The sequence below is a fragment of the Pleurodeles waltl genome, chromosome 9 (assembly GCF_031143425.1).
Source record: "Pleurodeles waltl isolate 20211129_DDA chromosome 9, aPleWal1.hap1.20221129, whole genome shotgun sequence".
Taxonomy (NCBI): domain Eukaryota; kingdom Metazoa; phylum Chordata; class Amphibia; order Caudata; family Salamandridae; genus Pleurodeles; species Pleurodeles waltl.
In genome coordinates, this window is record NC_090448.1 from 210,849,720 (window position 1) to 210,874,128 (window position 24,409).

A 24,409-nucleotide genomic window follows, 5' to 3' on the forward strand; every position below is an offset into this window, starting at 1 on the left:
ATGCTTTCATAAACAGCCACAAAGTCTGTCAGCAACAAGATACAACACACCATCCATGATGAACACCTGCATTTGTTGCAGGAAGGTGAGAGTTCTAAAATGGGAGAAAAGACAGTTAGATATGGGACCCTAAGATGACAAGGTAGATTAGATCCCACCTAAGAGGATAAGAAGTTGGTATTCCATTGTCGTTAAGAACTAACATGGAGGTTTTCACAGACACCCAGCAAAAGACTTTAAACCAAGTAACACCTGTGAGTGACAGAGTCTAAGGAAGCAAATTAAATGAGGGCCGCAGTTGGCAGTGTCTATACATAACCAAGTGAGGTCAGAAAGAAGTGGTAGGCACATTGCTCATATTTTCTAGTGAGACTGAAAGTGAGTGAACAGACACTTTCTATGTCCCAACTAGAAGAGAAATTGAAATGATGAACTGCTAAACGAATGGTCACTTGCCAAGAAAATGCAGGTTCCACAGGTTTCTTTTTAGTGAAGGATAGAAGCCTACACCTAAAAGGTATAGTTCAGGCATACTATATTTGCATTTAGATGTCCTTACATGATGTGTATGATGCTTAACGGTCTATGGAAGAGCGGGTAAAAGACACACAGTCAGTAATAGCATAAATCATAGTGTCTGAATTACCTTGTGATGACTGAAAATGCATTTGGTTTGTTTGTGAGTCCTTCTTTCAGTCCAGTCCCCTGAGCCTGGACATGTGATGGATAGCAGCCTTCGGTCACTCCCACTTTAAAGGGACTATTGAGAAGAGGCTCATCATCATAGGTCACATCAACTGCGTGAATACCTTGTAAAATAAATCAACATATAAACAAAGTCTGTTTCCATGCAGAACAGTCACACAGTTTTAATGGAAACTTCCGACAGGTAAGAGGTATGACTTCACTTTTTTCACATTGATGTTACAGTGCAAATGCATTTAGCACATGCAGCAGTACAAAATATGGGGCATGGAGTAGTGCAGAATATAATAGACACTGCTTCAAGAAAGGCTTCAGAAATAATTACAAAGTAACACTGATTTGGCCCCAAACGGAGGTTAACTGTAAATAAATTAAATCTGAGTCATACCGAAAGGACATCAGAGTGGTGCACTGTCCGCTTAAATAAAAAATAAATTAGGCGTACACGGGACGTTTATCAGAAGAGTAGATGTTTTTCATCCTGTTTAAGGAAACTCGACATAAATATTTTGATAACCTTGTTTTTTCCAAGAAACCATTGGAGTCCTGAGAACAGAAATGTTTTGCACTTATATGGCGTCTAAGAGAGAAGCAGAAACACACTTGTGTGCGAAGAGACGGGTCTGATTTGCCTTTTTGGAAATCTTGTCGCTAATTTTAGTAAATACTCAGCCAGTGATTCATAGCGTCCTCACACTAAGAGGTTTTAGGGCCAGGGTGGGATACATTTGTGAATTTGCACTTGAAAAATAGGGATGACTGATAACAGTCTATCTGCTATTCCAATAAAATACCAATTAGTGAATTGAAGGGTCTTATTGAAAGTATTTTTTAAGGATGTCCAACCCATCCTAATGTTGACATTCAATTGACCAAAAGACAGCACAGTCTAGATATTAAATGCTAAAATAACCGTGAGCTATTGGAGTGGCAGAAAATAAAAATATATAAAAAAAAAAAAACTAGCAATTCATAAAGTCAAGTAGTGGCACATCCGGTTACATAACATGATTGTTACATTTTATAATATATAGCGTCCCTTTTACTATCAGGGTGTTTTAGCACCTCGGTGCCAGTGCTTTTTGTAAAATATCGGCAGTAGGTTTTTCAAGCACATATGCCAGCCAAAGCTTGACCCCCCCCCCAACTCTGCACCTCTGTGTCCCAGGAACAAGGGCTTACCAAACACCTATGTATTTTCCATAGGTACAGACAGCACACATTTAGAGAGAAGTCCAAGTGAAGTTCCAGTTTGTGGTGCCTATCTTTGGATCACAGATATCGCCCGTGGGCTGGAAATGATATTTTTTACATTTACACAATCTAAGGTTTGTATAACTGGGTGCCAGACCTCCCTCATCCTGATTCGCTGGTGGTATGATTGCAGTAAACATTTTTGTGGGATTTTAAGCATTTGTTTGCTGAAAACCTGGTAATTCCTTCCAGAATCCTTCATGCAGGAATATATCCTTCCCAAGGAAGGATCCAAATCTGTGTTCCCCTAGGAGTTCTGAGAGTGGTGGTATCAGAGAGGTGGATTTTCCATTGGTTTGAGCAGTGATTAAGGCACTTCACATGCCTGGGAATGAGTTTGATGGTGAGATTCTAGGAGGATGGCTCGGAATCTCACCTTTGGGTCAGCCAGAACCCAAAGAAACCTAAGAAATACAGACATTTGTGAAAATTAAAGACAAAAGGGAATCCCCGGTGATGTTGCATGCATGATAGTCAATAGTTTTATTACCCTGATCTCCCTGCAAAACTCGAAGTAGAGATAAAAGAAACAATACTTCCTTTTTCTCTACAAAAAGTACCATAAATGTTTGAGTGAAGCACCGGCTGCATCATTAAGGAGTTTGCCAGTATCCAGAAAGGACTGAGCATGTGCAAACTCTTTCCCTAAAACTCCACAAAATTTCTTTCTAAGATGAATCATATCAGCATTTATGTTACTGAGACATGTTCAAAACATTTAATCAGTGCAGGATACCTTTTTCAAATGGAGTGTACTCGACTGCATATGTTCCATCAGCATTGTCCTTGACGAGGCAGTCAGTGGTGGCGCCTGAAGGATTAGTGATGTGGGCATTAATGTGGTCACCACCTGTTTTTGTCAAAGGTCGGGCGTCAACCATAAAACTTGTGGTAGCTTCTCTGAAGACATCTAAGGAGGAGTTATAAATATACAAATAAGTCAAATCTACATAGAACAATAAAACAACTACCTTTTCAATGAATTTCATTCGCATAAACGAGTTCCACTTGCAACAGTATTAGGCACTCAATTCACAAAAAAGGTTTGGTTTTCAAGTAAGACTTGTGCATTGAGAAGTGCATAAATACATGCAGATCTAGGTGGGATACTAATTAGCCTCATTTATGGATGGCAATAAATTATGGACATTTACACTTTTAAGAAACATATGTACCAAACACAATTACTCAGACATTTGGTAAAGTCTAGTGTAACTTCAATCAAACCACTTTTGTGAAACCAAGCACAGCTTAATGTATCCTAAATCATGCTCTGACTCTTAAGCGGAAGGATCTCTTGACAGTTTTTGTCATGAGTTTTGATTTTTAAAATTTTCAAAACATCGATGATGTTGACTGAAACAATAACAAACTGATTACCACCACCGCTCATTCTCTTACCTTTCTGGTTTCAATAGGAGAAATACTGGTTCAGCAGTTCCCCGCATTCAGGCCCAGGGTATCACTGTAGCACTTTACAGGCCACCAACAGTACATAATCTTATTGTAGATGGGGCATTAAGGACCCCTTACAGAAATCAATTATGTAAACAATGTAGGGATACTTAAATCTCTCTCTTTTTTTTTTAATGAGCAAATATACAGTGTGAAAATTCAACAAGATGATATATTCAAAAAGAGAAAATAATACATTTATGAACAAGGAGGAAAAAGAAAATAATGAAAGAAAGGACTGAAGAAAAGGGAAGAAGCCCTGTCAGCTGAGCCATGCTACCATCAATCATTATCCTGAGATGTGTTCCTACACCAGCCTTTCACCTTGTGATGTTACATTGATCTTTGAAAAACATCCTAGATTACCAGATCTGATTATTTTGTCTCAAAAGTTGAACCCCGCAGGCCCTTAAACTTGCGGAGTGCCCCTAAACTTTGCAGATAGAGGTTTTGTTTGAAACGTATAGCTTTCATTTTCATCTCCCAGGCCCTCCCAGGGGGAGTAGGTGATTTCCATGCTTGCAGAATTAAAGATTTTGCAGTCAGTGAAGCCATAAATAGAATCTGTTTCCCCCGAATAGTTAGCTCAGAGTGACAAAATGTACCAAACAGGGCTCCCATAGCATCAGGGGCAAGTACCACTTGTACCTCTGTACTAATCCACTGGAAGATTCTATCCCAAAAATGTATAAGCTTGGGGCACAAAAAGCCCATATGAAGCCAATCCCCCTGAATATTGTTGCATCTTGGAAAACCACCTGAAGAATCTGTTTATTGATGTGCGCTGGAGTGAGATATAGCATCCATTTTGAAAAAAGGCCACTCTTTTGAAATTTGCTTCCCTTATAGTTTTATACAAAATAATATTATACTTCTTCCATGTTTGCATATCTGTTTTGCACCCAGTGGTATTTTCAATTTTTGTCAGAAAACTAGGGACTAACTCGCGATGCTCCCTGGGAGCTCAAAATCTGATACCAATTGCCTATCCCTTTCTGATTCCCATAGAATGCCTGAGATATTGTGGAGGAAGATAGATCAAATAGAGAAACGCAGGGGAGCAAAAAATGCACAATTTGAAGGTAGGAAAATCTAAGAGTGTCTAGAATAGGTACACCCCCCTGACATTGTGTCCAAGTCTTAATTTGTTGCCCTATTAAAAAATCTGAAAATCTGGTAAACCCCAGTTGTGCCCATTGCCTACCTTGTCCTGGAATCAATTGAAGTCCCATCGTACCTGAATCGAGAAGGGATAATGCAGGATGAAACCTGGAGACTTGGTAATTCTGCAAAAATTGCAGAAGCCTAGCACAGATGGACATAGGGACTTTATATCTGGTAAGTTTGGGCTGTCACAGGAATTTAAGGAATGGTGCAAGCTTACAATCATGTTCTGCTAGCATAGCTTTCAGGTAGAAATTGAGATTAGAAGAGAAAGCTGCTCTACTATCCCAGTCCATAAGTGCAGCTTCATAGTACATCTTGAAATGTGGTACCAATAGCCCTCCCTCATCAACAGAAAGAGAGAGAACTTCTAGTTTTGCCCTTGGTTTCTTATCACCCCATATACATTTCCAAATTATCGGATCAAGATCCTTAAAGAACTTTTGAGTAATTTTCAAAATCACACTAGAAAAAACGAATAAGAAGAGGGCAAGAATCATCATCTGAACCAATGCTACACGCCCGATGATTGAGAGCGATGAAGCTTAACATTTCTGTAATAGCTGTTGAGCTTTCTTAAAAGTAGAAACATAATTTAAGTTGAAAAGATCCGAGAAATTATGCGGGACGTAAATACCTAGATATCGAATGGGGTTTGAAGGATGAAACTGGGCTCGCATATTCAATGGTAGAATATTATCGGCGGTATTAAATAACAGCGTTTCCGACTTCGCCTGGTTGATCCTATATCCCCCAGGTCTGAAAAAATCTTTATTTTTCCCAAAGCCCTTTCAATATTTGCGGAAATAGAATCATATCATGCCTTCCCATTCGCTGAGGTCATAATTGCCTCCTTAACTTCAATAAATGTAACCGGAGAGACAAGTTTTGCCCTTGATGTCTCATCTAGTTCCAGAAGATGCAATGCATCGAGATACTGCAAGGTCTTCTGAATATTAATTGGAAAAGAAGACGTGTAGATATATGCGTAACGGATAAAAACACCCTTTCAATATCTTCAGAGTGGTTGACGAGAGTACCTTGTACTACATCGAATATACTTTTGATAGTCTCGCTATTGGATTTGATCTTTTTCACCGTGCCAGCCAGAAATCTACCCACATGTTCACTTTCTTCATAACATCTTTGAAAACTTGTATGTTGATTAACTATCTCGCAGGATAAAGAATAGTCCTTTAGATCATTCTGAGCCTCTCGCAATTTTATGGCAGCCTCGAAGTTGTAGAAAGTCTGCAGGACTCTCTGTGCTTGATTACAAGCCTGCTGAAGCTCTTCTACCTTTTGTTTAGCAGCCTTAACCATATAAGCTTTATGGGATATTGTTTCTCCTCTTACGTGAGCCTTAAGAGCTTCTCAAATGGAGAATATGGAAGCAAAATCTTTTTTAGTTACAAAAAAATTGCTAACTGAGGTTTTGAGGGTCTGTAACCATCCTTCATCTATTAAGAGGGATTTGTCAAAGCACCAACGTGGACGAGAACATATTTCAGCAGGCAAAACGATACTAGCCTGAGGTGCCGTATGATCTGAAAAAGGGTTAGCATGAAAGCTGGTACCTCTCCTAGTAAAAAAAAAAAAATGACATTTGTAGAAAATCGATTCTAGAAGCTGTATTATATTTTTTTGAAAAGCCGGTGTATTCATAATCTTGAGGGTGGTCAATCCTTCAAGTGTCTACTAATGCTAAATCAGATCTAATCTTGTCTAGCCACAAGAGACCTTCGGTTTATTATGCATTTTGTTCTTGCAAGAAGTATCTGTCTGTGTATCAGGAATAACATTGAAGTCTCCACAATAATAAAAATAACAAAAAGTCTGGACAATGAACTCAACACCTTGTAAAGACCTTATAAGGGACTTTGATCATCTTCAATTGGACCATAAAAGCTTGCAAAATAGATATGTTCATTAGAAATAAATGTACTGACTATCACCCATCGTGCCTGTGGGTCTCTGTGGATTTGATAGATCTTCCCGGAAAATTCCCAAGACACCATTACGGCCACCCCTCGGACCGAAGCACTAGCCAATGCATAGTAAGCATGTGCAACAAAACTAGGGAGTTTAGGCTGATTGCCTTTGCTTTTTAAATGTGTCTCCTGCAAAAGAAAAAATTGTGATTGCGAAGCCCTAAGCCAGTTAAGAATAGCAATAAACTTAAATGGTTGTTGGCCCCATTTATATTATAAGATATGACCCTCAGCAGCTTCCCACCCTCCCTCTACCAGATGACCTAGACATGTAAAAGCCCAACACGCTTCTCAAGAATGTTTCTTTTTCCCCCACCATTTGCTCTTTTTCCCCCGCTTTGTGAAAAAAAAGTCAGCAGAGTGGCAGTGATCCACCCTCTGCCCCCCAAGAGCCCCACCCGTCATGGCCCCACAAACAATGAACCACCCCCAACCCCCACCCAGAATCTCCCCCCAAAAACTCAAAAGTGTGAGTGCACTGACATGGCACTCGTAGAGCCTCCGTTGAAAGAGAAGACAGCAAGACAGCAAGGCAAACATGAAAGAAAAACATGAAGACAGATAGGCATATTGCTCCCTATTAGCACGTTCTATCAATATCGAGTCATTGTTTTTTTATTACTGCAAGGAAGGTCTTTGCGTCCTGTACAGCCTGAAAAATATGAACCTGTCCTTTATGCAGTACCTTCAGTTTAGCCAATTGCACAATGGCAGGGGGGACCCCCAATCTTTTAAAATCATCTATGAGGCCCACAAATTCCTGCTGCCAATGTGCAGCTGCAAAAGACATATCCAAGAAAACACAAAAGATAAAATTATCACCAGAATTGAAGCTTCTCGTTCTTATAGCCAGAGACAGAATTTGCTCCTTAATCCTATAATCCCCAAAGTTGACCTGTATGGTACGTGTGAATTTAGAGTTTGAGGCACGCTTTGAAGGAACTCTGTGCGCCCGCATAATCGAGAGATCCTCTTTTGTAGTGTCTTTATCCGGTAGAATGGATCTATAAATGAGGTCCGTGACAATTTTAGTCACTGATGAAGATGATTTGATCTCTTCGGGGACCCCAATAAACCTCAAAATCGAACACCGAGATCTGTTCTCTAAATCATCAAGCTTAAAATGTAGTTCCTCCAACTCTGATTGAACCCAGGAGATTACGGATTCCTGCTGTTTTTTACCATCCTCCAAATCAGATACCCTCTTTTCAGTTTGCGCTACCTGTGCAGAGAGAAGAGTTAGATGTGCATTAAGCTGGCTAAATTGATCCATAATTTCCTTGCGTGCTTCTTCGTGGGATAGTTTTATTGCCCGTAGTTCTTCTAGGATCTGACCCATCATCCCCTCCATTGGAGAGATAGCAATGGACCTGCCCAATGGGCTGATCGACATGTGAGTATGCATGGGAGAGCAGAGAGTCTGTAACACAGTATTTGCCTTAGAAGGTAGTGAGTCTGAAGGTGTACCTGAGGCGTCTTCTGAGATAGCGGTGGATGCCGTAGCAAGGGGTAGTTTACTCCCAAGAAGTAGTTCTTTAGACAGAGAAGCTTCTTTTAGCTGCCTTTTCTCCTTTGTTTTCTCCTGTTAGGTTTTCTTTAATGTCCCCTTGGCCATACCGACAATAGTAGAGAACAGAGGGTATGCAGGCTTATCTTCTAGCTGTTGAGCGCTTAGCAATGCGGTGAGGGAGAGAGTAGTAGGTGGTGCCAAACAAGCCAAAGTCATCTGTGAATTGCAGGTCTGGTTGCTGGACACAAGAGTAGGAGGTTGTGATAAAGATTAAAGGGTCTGTATTGGTGGCTATATACAGATTCTTGATCTTGCTCTTGGTCTTGATTCTCTAATAGGCTACACGCCAGGGATGCTGGAAGATCTTGGGAGTACTCGGGGAGTAGCTAGCAGTTCCTGCAGCCCTGTATAATCCCTTGAGTCACTTGAGACTTTTAAGTCTTTTGGGACACCCCCTGGGCCCTGTGGGCCCGAGCCATGCCTCTGTCTTCTTACTGGAGGCGTCACTGATTTAGATTTGGATCCTTTAGGAAATCTTCCAGCTATCCGTGTTTTAGACCCTGCATCACAGGCCATGCGCTTAATACATGAGGTGCCGATCTCAGCCCAAGTGACATGAAAGCAAATAATTGGTGGAGTCTACTATAAAAACAGGTACTTCTTGCATGACTGCAGGATCAGTACATGAAAGTATGCGTCCTCAAAGTTGAGCGACATGGTCAAGTCACCATTCTGCATTTTAAACTTTTCCATGCATTGGAAGGAGTTTGTGAAGGTCTCTAATGGGATGGAGTCCTTTGTCCTTCTTGGGAACAAGTAAATACAGAGAAAAGCAACCCTGCCCTATCCCATCTGCTGACACAAATTACACTGTTCCTTTGATCAACAACAAAATGACTTCTTGCTGAAGAATGGGAGGATGACTGTCCAAGGTGGCAGAGAAAAATGGAAGGGTATAAAGGGGGAAGTCCAGGAAGGGAAGCGCATAGGCCCGTGATAAATTTTCAGAACACAGCAAACTGTAGTGGTGATTAGCCATTGTTCACAACTCCACAAGGGCATGCCCAGGAATCACCACAGATTGGCACTAATATTGATGAATGTGGAATGTGAAGCGAGGACCATTGATCAGCCTATGCTCCATCCTTGTTTAAGGCACTCTACAGCCAAAATCCACCTCAACAACAAAATGACAGGCACCATGAAAGGAAATGTTCAATAGGGATGCCTCGATAGCTCCAGAATATCTGATGAAATGTATCTGGTTATGGTGGTTAATGGTGACCAAATATCTGCTTTGCTTCATCTAGTCCATAATGCACAACATCAGCAAAATGATCAATGCGCAAGTCAGGGAGATTAGGGGTGACCGTTTGAACCATCTCCCAAAAGGCATGAAGTACCCAGCCAAAAGGCAAGTTGCGTAGGTTGAGAGAAGAGCAAGCCTCATAGAAGATAAGAGCTTCTTCACCATGGCTTCAATGGCTCTTGACTCTCTATCCAACAGAGACGCAGGGAAAGAATCAGGATTCTGTTTGGAAGATGAAGAGACCTGCATCACAAGGCTCTCGGGAGACATATGTTGAACTTCACCCTCTCTGTGGGGTCAGCTCCAAACTTTTTGCCTTCACCACTCCTATTTTTCTGTTTTAGCTGAATTTGTTATTGTTGGCCTTGGGACTCTGTGCACTTTACCACTGCTAACAGTGCTAAAGTGCTTGTACTCACTCCTTAAAACATGGTAACATTGGCTTATACCTGCTTGGCATAATTAATTACTTATAAGTTCCTAGTACACTGGTATACCATATACCCAGGGTCTGTAAATTAATTGCTACTAGTGTGTCTGCAACACTTATTGTGTCACCCTCTCAAGTAGCCCCCTAAAAATGACCCTGATCTGCCACTAAAGTCTGAATGCAGTTTTAAACTGCCAAATCAAGTTGACCATTTAACCACCTTGCCAAGCTGTAAACTCCCCTTTTAAAACTCCCCTTTCATTGCAATTAGGACACAACTAAGGTAGGCACAAGATAGTCCATAGGGCATGGTGCATTGTAATTAAAAGGCTGGGCATGTACTTTTAAAATTTACAGGATCTGGTAGTGAATTTATTTTTCACTATGAGGCTCCCTCGGATAAGATATCACTGGGCTGTCTTAGTGCTAACGTTTGATTGGGAACAGGTAAAGATTACATGTTTGGTGTCTGAGAAACTGTAATTAAAATTATCTTTAATGGTAAAGTTGGATTTTAAATTGCAATTTTGAAAATGTCACTTTTAGAAAGTAGGCATTTTCTAGTTATTTAGTGCCTGCAGCCTGTTCCTGGGTCACATCACTGGGTGTGGTTGGACTGTGCTTATTCCTCCCTAAAAGCCACACAATGGAGAGATTAGGTGTGCCTGGATGGGGCATCATTGGGGAGCTGGGTACAGACCCACTTGCAACTGAATAGGCTATGTCCTGCCATCACCCAATGGACTTGTTACCATTGCACTGTACATGCATTCAACTTGGAGTCAGGCCAGGGGAGCAGGAGGCTTCAAACACTTCAAAGGGAATTTTCTGGAAACCTCTTCTACTTCAAAGAAGGCATCAGGTATAAAAATAGGTCCCTAAGACCCACTCATCAGTTCACTTTCTGGACCTATAGAAGGATTCCGAGAGGACTGTCTTCTGTTGTGGTCTGCTTTCTACTTTAGAATATTGCTTTGCTGCACCTGGAAGAACTGCTTTGCATCCTGAAACCTATCTTGGACCGTCAGAGGCCTGCATTGCTGTGTGTGTCCTGTTCCACTTCTTAAACCCAGGACGACCAGAGTGGCTACAAGGGCTAGTTGGCTAGCCTCTTGATCAGAGCCTCAGGGACAGAAAAGGCTCCAACAATCTTGAATCCGCACCTGAGTCTAGCCTGAGTGAGTCCTAACCCCCCAAGCGGCACCTCTCCAGCCCTGGACCCTTGAAGTGGTAGAATGGTGTTAAAGGTACCCAGATAGCCAAAATCCAAAACTGAGAACCAAAGGGAGACCGGGACCAACCTGCTCAGCCAAAGGTGTATTGCCAGTTAGCCTGACTTTGCAGCAGCTCCTGCTGCATTCTTCTCCACAGCAGAAAGTCCTGTTCAGAGTTCCTATGCCTTAAGGGGTATCCGGCCTAGTGAAACTCTTGCCGGATACAGACTCCAACTTAATTCCCCTAGAGATTTTCAACTTCCAAAAAAAAAAGTCCAAACACAGAAATCTTCACTGTGACTTCGTCCAGCAGTTTTCCAACGATGATGCCTCCTTCTCAGATATTGCATACAGCCTTTTTCTGCTGAACTTCCACACTCTCATAGACTTTCTTCAAATTTGTTGCAACTCCGAAGGTAAGCGTTGACTGTGCCCAATCCACTTTTTGTATGCAACCCGCACTCCATTGCAGTCACCCATATTTTTTTAATTTGACCTGGTCTTGCGCAACTAGATGTCAATGGTGGAACTTTGATGTTTTAGTTGCTAGTTTTTTACCTCAAACTTTAAAAATTCATAACTCCAGTTCTACTGATTGGATTTTTGTGGTTGTGTTGTCAAACAATTTATTCAAATGTATTCTATTTTTGTAAATCGGTGTGGGAATTTTCTTGTGTCGTGCTTTCACTTCTTTACTGTTTGTGTTCTGCATAAATACTTTACATGTTGCCTCTAAGTTAAGCCTGACTGCTGTTGTACCAAAGTACAGGAAGGCTAAACACAGGTTAATATACTGGCTTTTGTGGTTCATCTTGACAGAGATGTTGACTGTTGCTTAAGCAGGGTTAACAGCCACTCAACCAACAACCCATTTTCTCACAGGTAAGCCTTCGAGAATTTTGGATCCCCTGGATCGTGACAATGACTGAGGGAAACCTGATAAGTGACAGCTGGTGAAGACGCATGTTTGATCAAGACCATTAATATGGGGTTCATTGAGGCATCATTAAAGGGCAACAAGGATTTAGCGGAGGAGGAAGTAGGCTGGTGAATCTCCAGGACATCTGACTTGGCTTCTTCTGCAGGCAAGAGCAGTTCAAGGACCTCCACATTGTTATCTGGATCATAGTATACAAATCCACTTCCATTCAAGAAGGACACAAAAGACAGCCTGAGCCATAAGGAGCTTTTGCCTTTGTCTCCTTTATTGCTTTGCATTTCTGCATCCACAGTTCTTGCAAGGACTTGAAGTCATCACGATGCTTGAGGCACCACTAACAGATGTCGTAAGGATCCAAAATTGACATCTGCTCGCCACAGGAGAGGCAATGCTTAGAGCTGGATAGTTTAGGAGGGGGCATTATCCTTAAGACGCTGCAGTTTGCAAACATTTATCAAAAAGTTCTGAGGAGAACAACTCTGGTCCCAGGGATATACCAACAGAAACTTTCAGTGCACCGGGGTGGCACCTTCTGTGGTACTGTGACGAATATCTGGAGTGCAGCATGAAACCAAACCAGAGCAATGACACCACATAGCAGCACATGATAGTTATTACAGTTTCCGGACACAGTCTGGCACCTGGGAGGAATGAAGGGCTGAAGGATGTGGAGGTAGAAGAATAAATCACAACTAATTTTATGACCATGAATCTGGCACCACAGCAGTGACAATAAGAGGCAGCACAAAAGAAGCAGCAAGAGTGAGCTCTAACATTCTTGTAAATATATAGGTTCTTTAAATAAAGGAGAGGATATATCAAACACAATACATACATCAGTAGCACAAGTGGAGAATGAACAAATAGACAAGAGCTATGGTGTTTTTGAAGAGAGAATAGATGTCATTTAGGGGTCGCCAGGAGGCGCAGTTGTAATCCCTAGCTTATCCCTCGCAACCCGTCACTACCTCTGGACCCCTTTGGAGGGTGCAATATCAGTGTCAAGGACATAGGGGTGACTCACCCTTATGGGCCCTGGGAATCTGCCCTTGTAGTTTTTTGCTGAGGTTTTATTAGACTAATAGTGACTAGTACGCTGTTATTCACTATTAGTATAACAAAATGGAGCCCCAGAATCTCTACAGTTACCTTCACAGGCATCTGAGTAAGTAAAACATGTTTTTAAAGGTATATTGTGCAAGTGTAGATGTTTGTGTGAGCATGTGTCTTAGAGAAACTCAATGACTTAAAGTCAGTGACAGGTACTGAGTGAGAATGAGATTGAATGTCAGTGAGTATGAGTGAGTCTGATTGAGTGAGACTACAAGTGAGTGAGAATGAGCGAGTAAGAGAATGTGAGACAGTATGAGTCAGTGAGAGTAAGGGTGAATAGGACTAAAAGTGTATGTGAAGGAATGAGTCACAGTGAGTGAAAAAAGTGAGAATGAGTGAGAATAAGAGTGAGTACAAGTGAGTATAACTGAGAAAGAATGAGTGAGTCAGAGTAAGAATGAGGGTATAAGTGTGAATAAGTGAGTGAGATTAACAGTGTAAGAGAATGAATGTAAGTGAGTGAGAATGCATGCGTGCGAGTGTGAATAAGTGTCTGTGAGAGAATAGAAGTGAGATGATGCTGTATTCTCAAACTGCTGTTATCCCTGACATGCTGGAAGTAATTGTTGGTTTATAGAGGGACTCATGGCAAAATACTAGCACTGCCATACTGAATGTAATTATTGAACTAATTGTAACCCATGATGGTAATGCTTGGCGTTAAGAAGGGCAACCATGGTATTTGAGATAGGGCAGCTATGATAAAATGCTGGAACTGAAATACTAGCTTTAAACCCTTGGCATAAGGTTAGCAATATAGTAAACATCTGGCATACTGTATGTAATTTTGGGCCTAAGGGAGCAGCCATGGCTAATGGTGGTCACACATGACAAAGTGCTGGCCTTGGCACAATGGAGGTACGTTTTGACATATAAAGGCACCCATAGCACATGCTAAAACAAGCACTGGCAAAGCCAAGAGGTCTCACCTATGGAAGATATGTAAGCTTTGCCAAAGTGTTTTAGCCATGCTCTACACCAGCATGGAAGCTGTTCAGCATAGCTAAAGATAGTGGCATAGAGGAGAGTGGCATAGAGTGGCGTAGCAAACAGCGGAGTAGAGTAGCAATGAGTGGTGTAGAGTGGAGTGTTGTGGAGCAGAGTGAAGTGACATAGAGTGCAATAAAGTGTCAGAGCAGAGCGGCGTGGAGTGCTGTGGAATGTAATAGTGCATAGTAAAGTGGAGTGATGTAGAGTAGAGTAAAGTAGAGTGTCAGAATGGAGGGGCTGTGAGTGGAGCAAAGTGACAGAGTGGCATAGCATAGAATGGAGTAAAGTTTCATAAAGTGGCAAGAGTACCATAGCGGGAAGCTGCATGGAGTAGAGTAGAGTAGTGTAGTATGCATGGTGCGGTAACGCACTGCCAATAGATACAACACATTTTCAAATGAAATGACAATTACATTTGCACATATAGTTTTCCTGATAAAACTATTCATCACACAAACGATAATGTGCGGAACTGGCATCACCAATGGAAATTGCATCACCTAGTGTACTGAGTTGTTATGTTCGTATTAAAATATTTTATTCCACCATGCTTTCAAATTACAGACACATGTGCTTTATTTGTGCTTTCATAATTCTTATATGTTTTGAAATATTTGCACAGTTCATTTACAGACATGTAAATTTTGTTGTGTGCTAGAAGAAAACCTTTTCTTTCTACGTCCCTGACAAGACTGTCACATCAATCATCTCACTTTGAAGTCAGAGAAAGAAACGTAGACACCAAGCTCCCTTCGAAAACAGAGCCTGATATTTGACCTCTGTCTTTGAATGCACAGCAACTTGACAAGATAAGAACAACATGTAAAGGCCTATTTACAGAAAACAAGTACTCATGGAAGAATACAAAAAGTGATGGTGAACAAGGTTTACTTCACAGGAGCAAAGAAGACATGCTGGATCGACTAAAACAAATAAAGTCAGCAAACAGAAAGCCAGAAAGTGTGAATTACAAAGCAAAAAGCCAATGGTAAGCAATGGCATAATGCATTCCTAAGGAATCTTTCAGAATATCCACAAGAATTATTTTCACAGCCAGATAGCTGCACTGTCTGGTAGGATTCGACATAAAAATGAGATCAACTGCTCGATTTAATTTTTTGGGTACAACATGAAAGGATCTGAACATCTAATGTCTGCTTTTTCCGAGCCTATGGCCTTTTAGCAAGTTTATGTCAAGAAAGTGCTTTAAAATGCATTAGGTGACACCATTTTTCTCAAAGCTTTCGTCTGGACTGGAGGAGGTCGGGAGATCCCACCTTAGCCAGCTCTGGAGAAGAGGCCTGACTCACTCATTTGCTACAATTAATGGCAAGTATTTTACCCCATCAAACTCGAAGAGTAAGTGGGCACTCTAATACGGGTGGTATATAAATAGACATTTGTCTATGATACTATACTAATCATACCGTTTTTATGGAATGTTACTAATGTCAATTATTGTGATGTCATACTGGTTAGGGTCATGTGACATCGCGTGCTGGGAAGATTCAAGGTCAAAGGTCATATGATGCCACTTCTTGTGATGCCCTTAAGGTGAAAGGGTGTGTGATGTCACTTTTGCTTCCCTGGCATTTTGTGATTCGCTGTTCAGACTTTTTCACTCTGATCTAAGTGATAAATGCATTTAGCAGAAGCTTAGGGAATAGGGACCAGCCTGGTTTTTCAGGATTTTATTGGATAGTGTTCTGAAAGTTACGAACACGAGGAAGGTGGTTACATTCGAGGGAGAGTGAGCTTTTCCTCAAAAGATATGCCCAAGGTGCAGGTTCATGAGTAAGAACTGGTGGTGGCCAGTGTTGGAAGTGCGAGCTTTAAATGGAATTTCGCCTAGCACAGCACAATATATGAGTGGATATTCACGTTTACACACCTGAAGGCTACCACTTAATTTGTTGAGTGATGTGAAAGAAACAGAAAAGGTCCCAATGTGACACCTTGCAGTAGAAGAGCGAGCTCGGAATCCTCGTTATGCACTGCAATCTTTGTTGCCTAGATTATAAAGCCTTATTTTCCAAAGTAAGTTCTCTCTCTCTATCAGTGCTAACTCTGATATGTCTAAAAGGAAATACGTTAGTGACTTGAAACTGAAACGGTGTAAACTTCATGCTCAGAATTGCCTCCCGTTTTTTTCTTCAGATGCAAATCTTTCTAACCAATATTTTACAATCTTTAGGGGATGGCCGACTGGGAGACCATCAGGGAAATTACTTTGTTTGAAATGCTCGAGTGGCTTTAGTGTTTCATTGCCTTATAGTAATGAAAACTCAGTTATCAGTTTGTAAATGACGAGGCACATCAAAAGCTGGAGCCGAGTGGATCACACGGTTTCCCAGTCTCACCTTCACCTCAGGATAGCTGAGAGCAGAGTTGCCTCTGGGGCGCGCGCGGCTGGCACTCGCACGGGCTCCTGACTCACAAGGGTGTGTTTGTTTGAACAGAAGCTCAGCTTACCCGCTTCTGATCCTCGGATTGTCCCAACTTTCTAAATGTATGTGAAACGTATAGACCTTCAAAGTGTGGTGTTTTTTTACGAGGCCGTAAACAGAAATAAACGTAGCTTAAAGTATTATTGTCACTCACCTTTCCCTTCTATTCCTGGGCCAAATACTTTCACTTTACTAGTATCGACAGCTGGATCCACCTTCACACGTGCAGGGAAATTTGGTACCGGTTCTCCACCATATTTCATAGAGAGTGTATGCATTCCAGCAGAAAGAGGGACATAGGTGGCTGCATAAGTTCCATCTTTGTTATCTTGGACCGACACATCAGCCTTAACCCCGGAATCTGATACAGCTTCCATGGATAGATTCCCTGGCCCCGCTTGGGAGCAATCAACATTAAGAAGCCCTGCTTCTCCAACCTTCCCACGCTGAAGGCCAGGTCCAGATGCAACAACCTTGGTGGGATCAAACGGCATTTCAATTGCTGCTTTAAATGGAGAACCAGGGATGTGGGTTTCTTCAAACAGGATGTTGACAAAATATTCGCCAGGCTTGGTTGGTAAATAGGAGACAGAACAAGTCCCATCACCATTGTCCGAGCATTCAATTTTGGCCTCGCATGGACCTTCCACAGTAAGACCTAGGCCTCCAGTCCCGGCACCTTTAGTGTCGATTGTAAACTCTCCTGGTTTTCCAACAAGGCCACCTTTGAGGCCTGGGCCATAAGCTTTCACCTTTAATTAAATAATACAGAAAACAAAACAATAAATCTCAGAAAAAAGGTAATACCCACTTAAACACAGGTACGACTGTCCCTTTTGTCTCCAATTGAACTATTCATTCGGTTGCAAAAGAGTTTCATTGCACATTATGAGAGTCAGTAGGAAGCGGCTGAGAAGTAAGAGGAAAATCATGGGCATTTCATGACCTTCAGGAGTCACAAAGTCAGATAAAGTGCTCTCATCTAGTTTATAATCCGCAATCCACAACTGGTATAAAACGTAATACTTGTTCTGTGCCAAAATTCTTTATATCACTATAAGCAACAACAATATTCTTACTAGCCACCCTTTTATGGGAGCAAACGAATTGTTAAGCTAATTAACAAAAGCAAGAAACATTTTCAGTGCCTTGTAATTTTTGCGATCTCTTCGAATTTTCGGCCTTTTGAGAACAGAGTGTGCTGAAGGAAGGCAGACTGTCCTCCGAAGAGGCTTCTACTGACGGGGGGGAGCTAGTTACTGACAAACAATCGCATCTCCATTTTACTGTGCTCTGTTGCTTACTAAAAAGAGTACACCAATAACACTAGGCAAAATAATTCAGTGCTCTTCTTATAGAACTACATTTTGTGTCAGGCAAAAGCTTGAATAGGAATGCAAAACTGTCAGAAAAGTAACCCTATTTATGGTCGTGCATAAGAGGTTATTGAAGTCACAAACACAGATCTTATACTCTCTACAGTCAAATGTTTAGGACTTTTGTAATCCACTTTTTAAAACGTCCTCAGGATTGTAGGGCACCTGAGCCAATAAGGTTGCTTGAAATACAGTCTACAACTACCCACAAGGCCCTACTGGAGATATCAGACAACGGACTGGGTGTGGGGTTGTTAGTGGGAGCATGACAGCTCTGTCAAATTCACATGCTAATAGTGTTATAAACCTTTGAGACAGTGAATAAAGTATGTTATTTTCTTTTACATTGTTTATGTGGCCTTTTGCCATAGCTTGATTGCAAAATCAGGTGATGGGTATTAATTACAAGTACAACTGATGCTCTGTATTTAACAATCCTACATTATTGTTTGCAATACTAGAAGAAACATTACCAATGAAATTATTACAGAACCATCAGCTTGGCACGAGGATCCAGGTAAGAAATGTATAGCTGCTTTGAGAAAAAGAAATGCTGCTCCAAATGATCATTTTACCTTGCTAGGATCTGGAGGTAATGTTGCTTCCACAGTGTAAGGGCTTCCAAGAATTGGATTACCATCATAACTCACATCAACCATGTAAAGACCTTCTTCTTTTGGAATATACTTAGCAATACTGCAGTCTTTCCCAGGAACTTGCTCAACAAGACACGGGACGGCTTTTCTGGAAGGGCTAGCAATCAAGACGTCCAGTTTGCCTTGACCTCCAGCTCCCTTTGTATCCACTGTAAATTCTTCGTCCTTCCCAACTTCTACTCCTAGAAAGGAATGGACATCAGAATGTCTTCGATTACTGAACAACTGCAACCTGGAACTCTGAGCTTCACTTATGAATGTAGACAGGTACTGCTGCTTTGATTGGGGAGGTACTCAATCAAGTGGCCACACCCAACACACTTCCCAATCACACAATGTGCATCTTACTGTGCTAGTATGCCTCTGAAAATGAATTAGGACTAATACTCCTAAAGTAGGGATAGCAATGAGGAGAGCAATGCCCTCCAGACAATCATGTCTGCACTACAACCACACTCAGGTGTTTACAGTACAATTCCATGTTCTCCTACATATCACCTATTTCTGATTTCTAAATTGTAGGAAACAACCACAGCTTTCATACCATTTGTACTGAACACCTAAGAGGCAACAAATGGAAAAAGAAATCACTGAATCAGCCACTTGGAATTTCAATATTTTGAAACATGTCTAAGAAACTGTGCAGAAGCACATAAAGGTCAGACTGACCACAAGTGACCCTTCAATATTTAAAATGAAAAACATGCAAAGTATCCGCTGTAATGAATATCGCAAGAGTGCATGAACTAACGGAACGTTTCCATGATTCCATTATAACATCATAGTAACAAGAGCTAACCCTTTCTCTCGGCTGCACTGAGAAAACCAAAGTTAAGAAACTAATGCCTGAATTAATCTATGCCTTAGTATTTGGGGAGTTATTAGGGTCGAGGCTCAGTTTCCAGGTACTGACTACGATATTCAATGGTTGCTAATGAACAAAAAGTATTTGCAATAACAGAGGAGCCATCAGATGGAGCGCATCTATTGATGATAAATACGAAAGTATCCAGAATAAGTACAAATTAAAAGATAAGTCCAAGGCAACAGGAAAAAAATGCAGCAGGGCCAATCGGCGACTACAACTCTCCCAGAATCTGCTATTTTGGCGTTTTAAGAGGCAAAAGAATAGGTACATTTCTAAACTCCTACTGTATATGGCATTTCAGCACAATTCCTCGTTCTTTTAATGGAGAAGTATGTGGTGTGGTAGCCGGCTCTTGGGAAACTTCCAAATCCACAGAATAAAGCTTCTGTGCTATGGAGTAAGTTACACTGCAGTCTGACACGTGTGTGTCCAGATGGGAAAGGCATTTCATGAGCCCAGGGACCACCGACAGGCAGAATAGCTGTTACAGACACGACCTTCTCTCTATAAATCTAGCACATTTAAAAAAAACGCAGATTGAAAACTCTTGTAAAACTCAGCCTTCTGAGCATCATAGAATTCCTTGCACAATTTGCACAGATTTCTGACCTTTACGGATTTACAAACACCCACAAGGGGCATGCATGGAAATCTACACACGTGGTGAATTTCTATGCATATTCCTGCTGGATTACGCTCACTTTTAGGCAATGTGCAATTGAAATTCTGAGATATATTCTCTACATAGAAAAACATCCTCCCAAAACCACAAACTAACCATTTTGGCACTCAAGATGCTTTTTACATAACATTTACCAATTTACGTGAGTATTAGGGTCATTGAGACCCATGCGCTAATGCCCAAGAGGTCCTATCTTGAGGAACTTCAGTGCGCAACCCACAGTGCTAGCGATAGGTGTGTAAACCTGGCCATACCCTTCACACTTTATTCTCAGTTTTAACACTCAGTCTGTTCATCTGGTGCAAATAAAATAGGTGCCTGCTGTTTTTGCGGTAATGTTTGCAGTTGATGTAGGTCCTAACAAGCGAGTATGTAACTCTGTTATGAAGGGCTGTGTTTACACACAAAGATACAGCTGGTGAGGGTTTGCCACCTTCTGAATGGTGATCCCTCTACTGAAGAAAATAAATGTCCCCAGCCATACTCCTACACTTACGCCTGCAGCAAGTCTGCCAAGTTCCATGTGTGGGGGAAAATGTACACAAATTCTAAATGGGATGTGTCAAATTTGCATAATTTTCTTTCATGTATTTAAGCACAATTTCGGGAAAATTACACCTAATTATGTGAAATTAAAATTTGTCTTTTAGCACTATATGTTTGCACAAAATGTGACCTTGCACCAATTTTTTGAGACAAGGACACATGTCACGCTACGGAGTAGCCTGAAATACACAAGTGCTGCAAGCTAAAGCTGCTCGCGTTGTCGCGGTTCGCATTGCCCCAGAGTGGTGGCAATAAAATATGCAAAATGGCGTAATGCTGTAATTTTGGGGATTTCGTGTAACAAGCATAAAAGCAAATCCACAAAATTATGTCAATTACTCTGGCATAATTTAAATGTATGTCAGGCCTAATTCAAACCCTGTAAACCAGGACGAAACATTTTCAACTGCAGATGGCACCTGTTTTATACAAAGTGTATTGACTTGGCCCCTCCACATGCAACTATTTGCAAAAAGCAAAATCCCTATGATCTGGTGATCATTTTACTCACTGCTTTGGAGTCCACTGACTTTAACCTTGCTTAGGTCCAGCGGGGCTGCAACTCCCACATTGAATGGACTTTTTGGAACCGGATCTCCGCCGTACTCAACAGAAACTTTCATGTTACCCTGGAAAGAAAAGGTTAAATTAATTGTTAAGCCCGCAGAAATACAATGGTTCAGACATTCCCGAGCTCAACGTACAGAGAGACGGGAATTTAATAGTATTGCAAAATCTCCAGTCTTGGAAGGATCAATCTAACCAGTGGCTATAAACACACAAACAGCAAACTTCAAAAACAGCAGACCACCATCCCTGTTTCCATATCTAAATTGGAAACTTTTTTTGTAAAAGCAGCATCTGTGTTCCTTAAATGTACTGGTGCGGCTTTTAAATGAATAAGTAAATGTTTGCTTATTTGGGACGATATCAAGAGAAGCAGGCCCCCTAAGGAACAAGTTACTTACCTTTAGTAATGCATTATCTTGTACTGACTAGCTGCAGATTCTTACCTTAGAATTCCCCGGCGTCAGCCCTTGCGTGTGCAGTCAGGTGGTGTCATTCGGATCCACGTGGCATCGTAAGCATCATTGGAGCCATTTGTGATGTCACAATCGCCTATAAAGGCACCACCTAGGTGCGTCTATGTCAGTTCCTTTTCCACAAACTTCCACACCAGAAGCACAGAGCCATGGAACGAACCAACAATTTGCCTGTGCAAAAACTAGGGCCCTGAAAGGGACAATCCCTGGCCCTATCATACTTGTCCGCAGAGTGGGGAGGCATGGGTGGGTGTAACGGATTTGCAGCTAGATAGAGTCTCTACCAGGTAATACGTTACCAAAGGTAAGTAATTTGTCCATCAGACAGCTACTTCTACCTGCAGATTCCTTACCTTCGAATAGATACCCAAGCCGTAACCTCCTTGCGGTGGGCTGTGGACAGATTTTCTTTACACTAAAAAGTCCTGCAGGATCTGATTGTGCAGGTAGTAATGTCTTGCAAACGTGTACAATGAAGCCCACTTTGCTGCCTGACAGATATCCAGGACTGGAACACCTCATGCTAACGCAGTGGTAGCAGCCTTTCCACTGGTAGAATAAGCCCTCAAGCCGTCAGGAGGCTGCTTCTTGGCCAGTGTATAGCAGATCTTAATGCAGATGCGTGAAATGGTTTGTTTCTGTACTGCCTGACCCTTCTTTGCTCCCATGTACCCTACAAAGAGTTGGTCATCCACTTGGAATTCTTTTGTGCGTCAACGTAGAACAACAATGCTCTTTTTGGGTCCAGCCAGTGGAGTCTCTCCTCTTCTTTAGAGAGGTGTGGCGGAGCAAAGAAGATGTTCTGACCCAGGTGAAATAGGGTCACCACCTAGGGGAGGAAAGAGGCATGAGTTCTGATTACCATCTTGTCTGGAAACATGGTAAGATATGGTGTCTCAGATGAAAGAGCCTACATCTCACTCACCCTCCTGGCAGATGTTATTGCCACTAAAAAGGCTGTCTTGAAGGTGAGCAGCTGGAGAGGACAGTTGTGCAGTGGCTCAAAGGGAGCACACATGGGAAAAGTGAGGACCAGATTCAAGTCAAACTGAGGCGTGACAAAGGGCATAGGAGGATACATATGCACAAGCCGTTTAAGAAATCTATTTACAATTGGCGATTTGAATAATGAAGTCTGATCGGTCAGCTGAAGGAACGCCGACAGGGCGGAAAGATAGCCTTTGAGAGTACCCGAGGCAGATACCAGTTGGGTACGGGATAAGATAAAGAAAAGGATCTCAGAGATAGAAGCAGAAAGAGGATCAATAGATCTTTCTGTACAATAATATACAAAGCGTTTCCAATGGCAGGCGTATACCAACTTAGTGGAGGCTGCTAGAATAACTTTACAGACTTCGGGAGGAAGATCAAAAGCCATCAACTGTTGCCACTCAATCTCCACGCATGAAGGTGCAAAGTTGACAGGTTCCGGTGGAGAACATTCCCCTGCTGCTGCGACAGAAGATCATCCTGAAGAGGCAGCCTGATCGGAGGATCAATGCTCATTTTCAGAGGCTCAGGATACCAGACTCTCTGTGCCCAGTTCAGAGCTACCAGGATTACTTGCGCCCAGTCGTTCCTAAACTTCTTGAGCACTCTGGGTAGAAGTGGTATGGGCGGAAAGATGTACAGGAGGCCTGAACTTCACTAGCAATGAAAAGCATCTCTAAGCAAGTGCCGACTTGGAAGTTCCAACGCACACTACTGCTGACATTGAGCGTTCTCTGCGGAGGCAAACAGATCTAACCAAGGCTCTCCCCACAGCTGAAGGAGTCCTTGTTCCACCTCCGGATGGAGACAACACTCGTGATCCGCTAGGCATCGATGGCTGAGTTTGTCTACCCTGGAATTCAGAGAACCTGCCAGGTGTTGAACAACCAGGCATATGCCCTGCTGCTCCAGCCATGTCCAGAAATGCAGGGCCTCTTGACAAAGGGTCCACGACCCCCCATGCCTTGCTTGTTGCAGTACCACATTGCGGTGGTGTTGTCTGTGAACACCTGCACCATCTTCCCTTTCACAAAAGGAAGAAATGCTTTCAATGCCAGTCGGATTGCCTGGAGCTCCAGCAAGTTGATGTGGAGTCTGGATTCCACCAGACACCAGAGGCCTGTGATCTCCACCTCTCCCAGATGGCCTCCCCGTCCCAGAAGTGACGCATCTGTCACTACTGTGAGATCTGGTTGGGGAAGGGAGAGGAGTCTGCCTCTGACCCAATCGCAGTTTACTAACCACCACTGCAAATCTTATGCAGTTCCCTCTGAGATCTGAACCGTGTCGTTGAGATTCACCTGATGCTGTGCCCATCGGAACTTCAGGTACCACTGCGGAGCCCTCATATGCCTTCTGGCATACTTGACTAACAGGATGCAGGAGGCCATGAAGCCCAACAGCCTCACAGTCTGCCTCACCGAAATCCAGGCTAGAGGCCAAAACATCAGAAAGGGAGCTTCCGAAAGAGTCAGGTGTGACTTTGGAACGTTTATAGTGAACCCCAGTGAATGCAGGAGGTCCACCATAGTCTGGAGGTGGGAGACAACAGCCTGGGATGAGCCTGCCTTCAACAGCCAGTTGTCGAGGTAGGGGAAGACTGAAACCCCTAACCTGCGCAGATGAGCTGCAACCACTGCCATCCCTTCGGTGAACACCCGAGGGGTACTGGTGAGGCAGAAGGGGAGCACAGTAAACTGAAAATGCTCGCGTTGAACCACAAGTA

General features: G+C 42.3%; 1 protein-coding gene across 4 annotated transcripts in view; it reads right to left on the bottom strand.

The window, feature by feature from the left end:
- The window catches only part of FLNB (filamin B), a 455,875-nt gene that overhangs the window by 149,668 nt on the left and 281,798 nt on the right, over positions 1-24,409 (bottom strand). For all 4 annotated transcript variants that reach the window (XM_069206567.1, XM_069206566.1, XM_069206565.1 and 1 more), the window contains exons 19-23: positions 21,162-21,279; positions 18,474-18,736; positions 16,677-17,274; positions 2,696-2,869; positions 647-809 (exon numbers count right to left, since the gene is read on the bottom strand). In XM_069206567.1, coding sequence (XP_069062668.1) covers positions 647-809; positions 2,696-2,869; positions 16,677-17,274; positions 18,474-18,736; positions 21,162-21,279 — 1,316 coding nt within the window. The remainder of the gene's footprint in view (positions 1-646; positions 810-2,695; positions 2,870-16,676; positions 17,275-18,473; positions 18,737-21,161; positions 21,280-24,409) is intronic.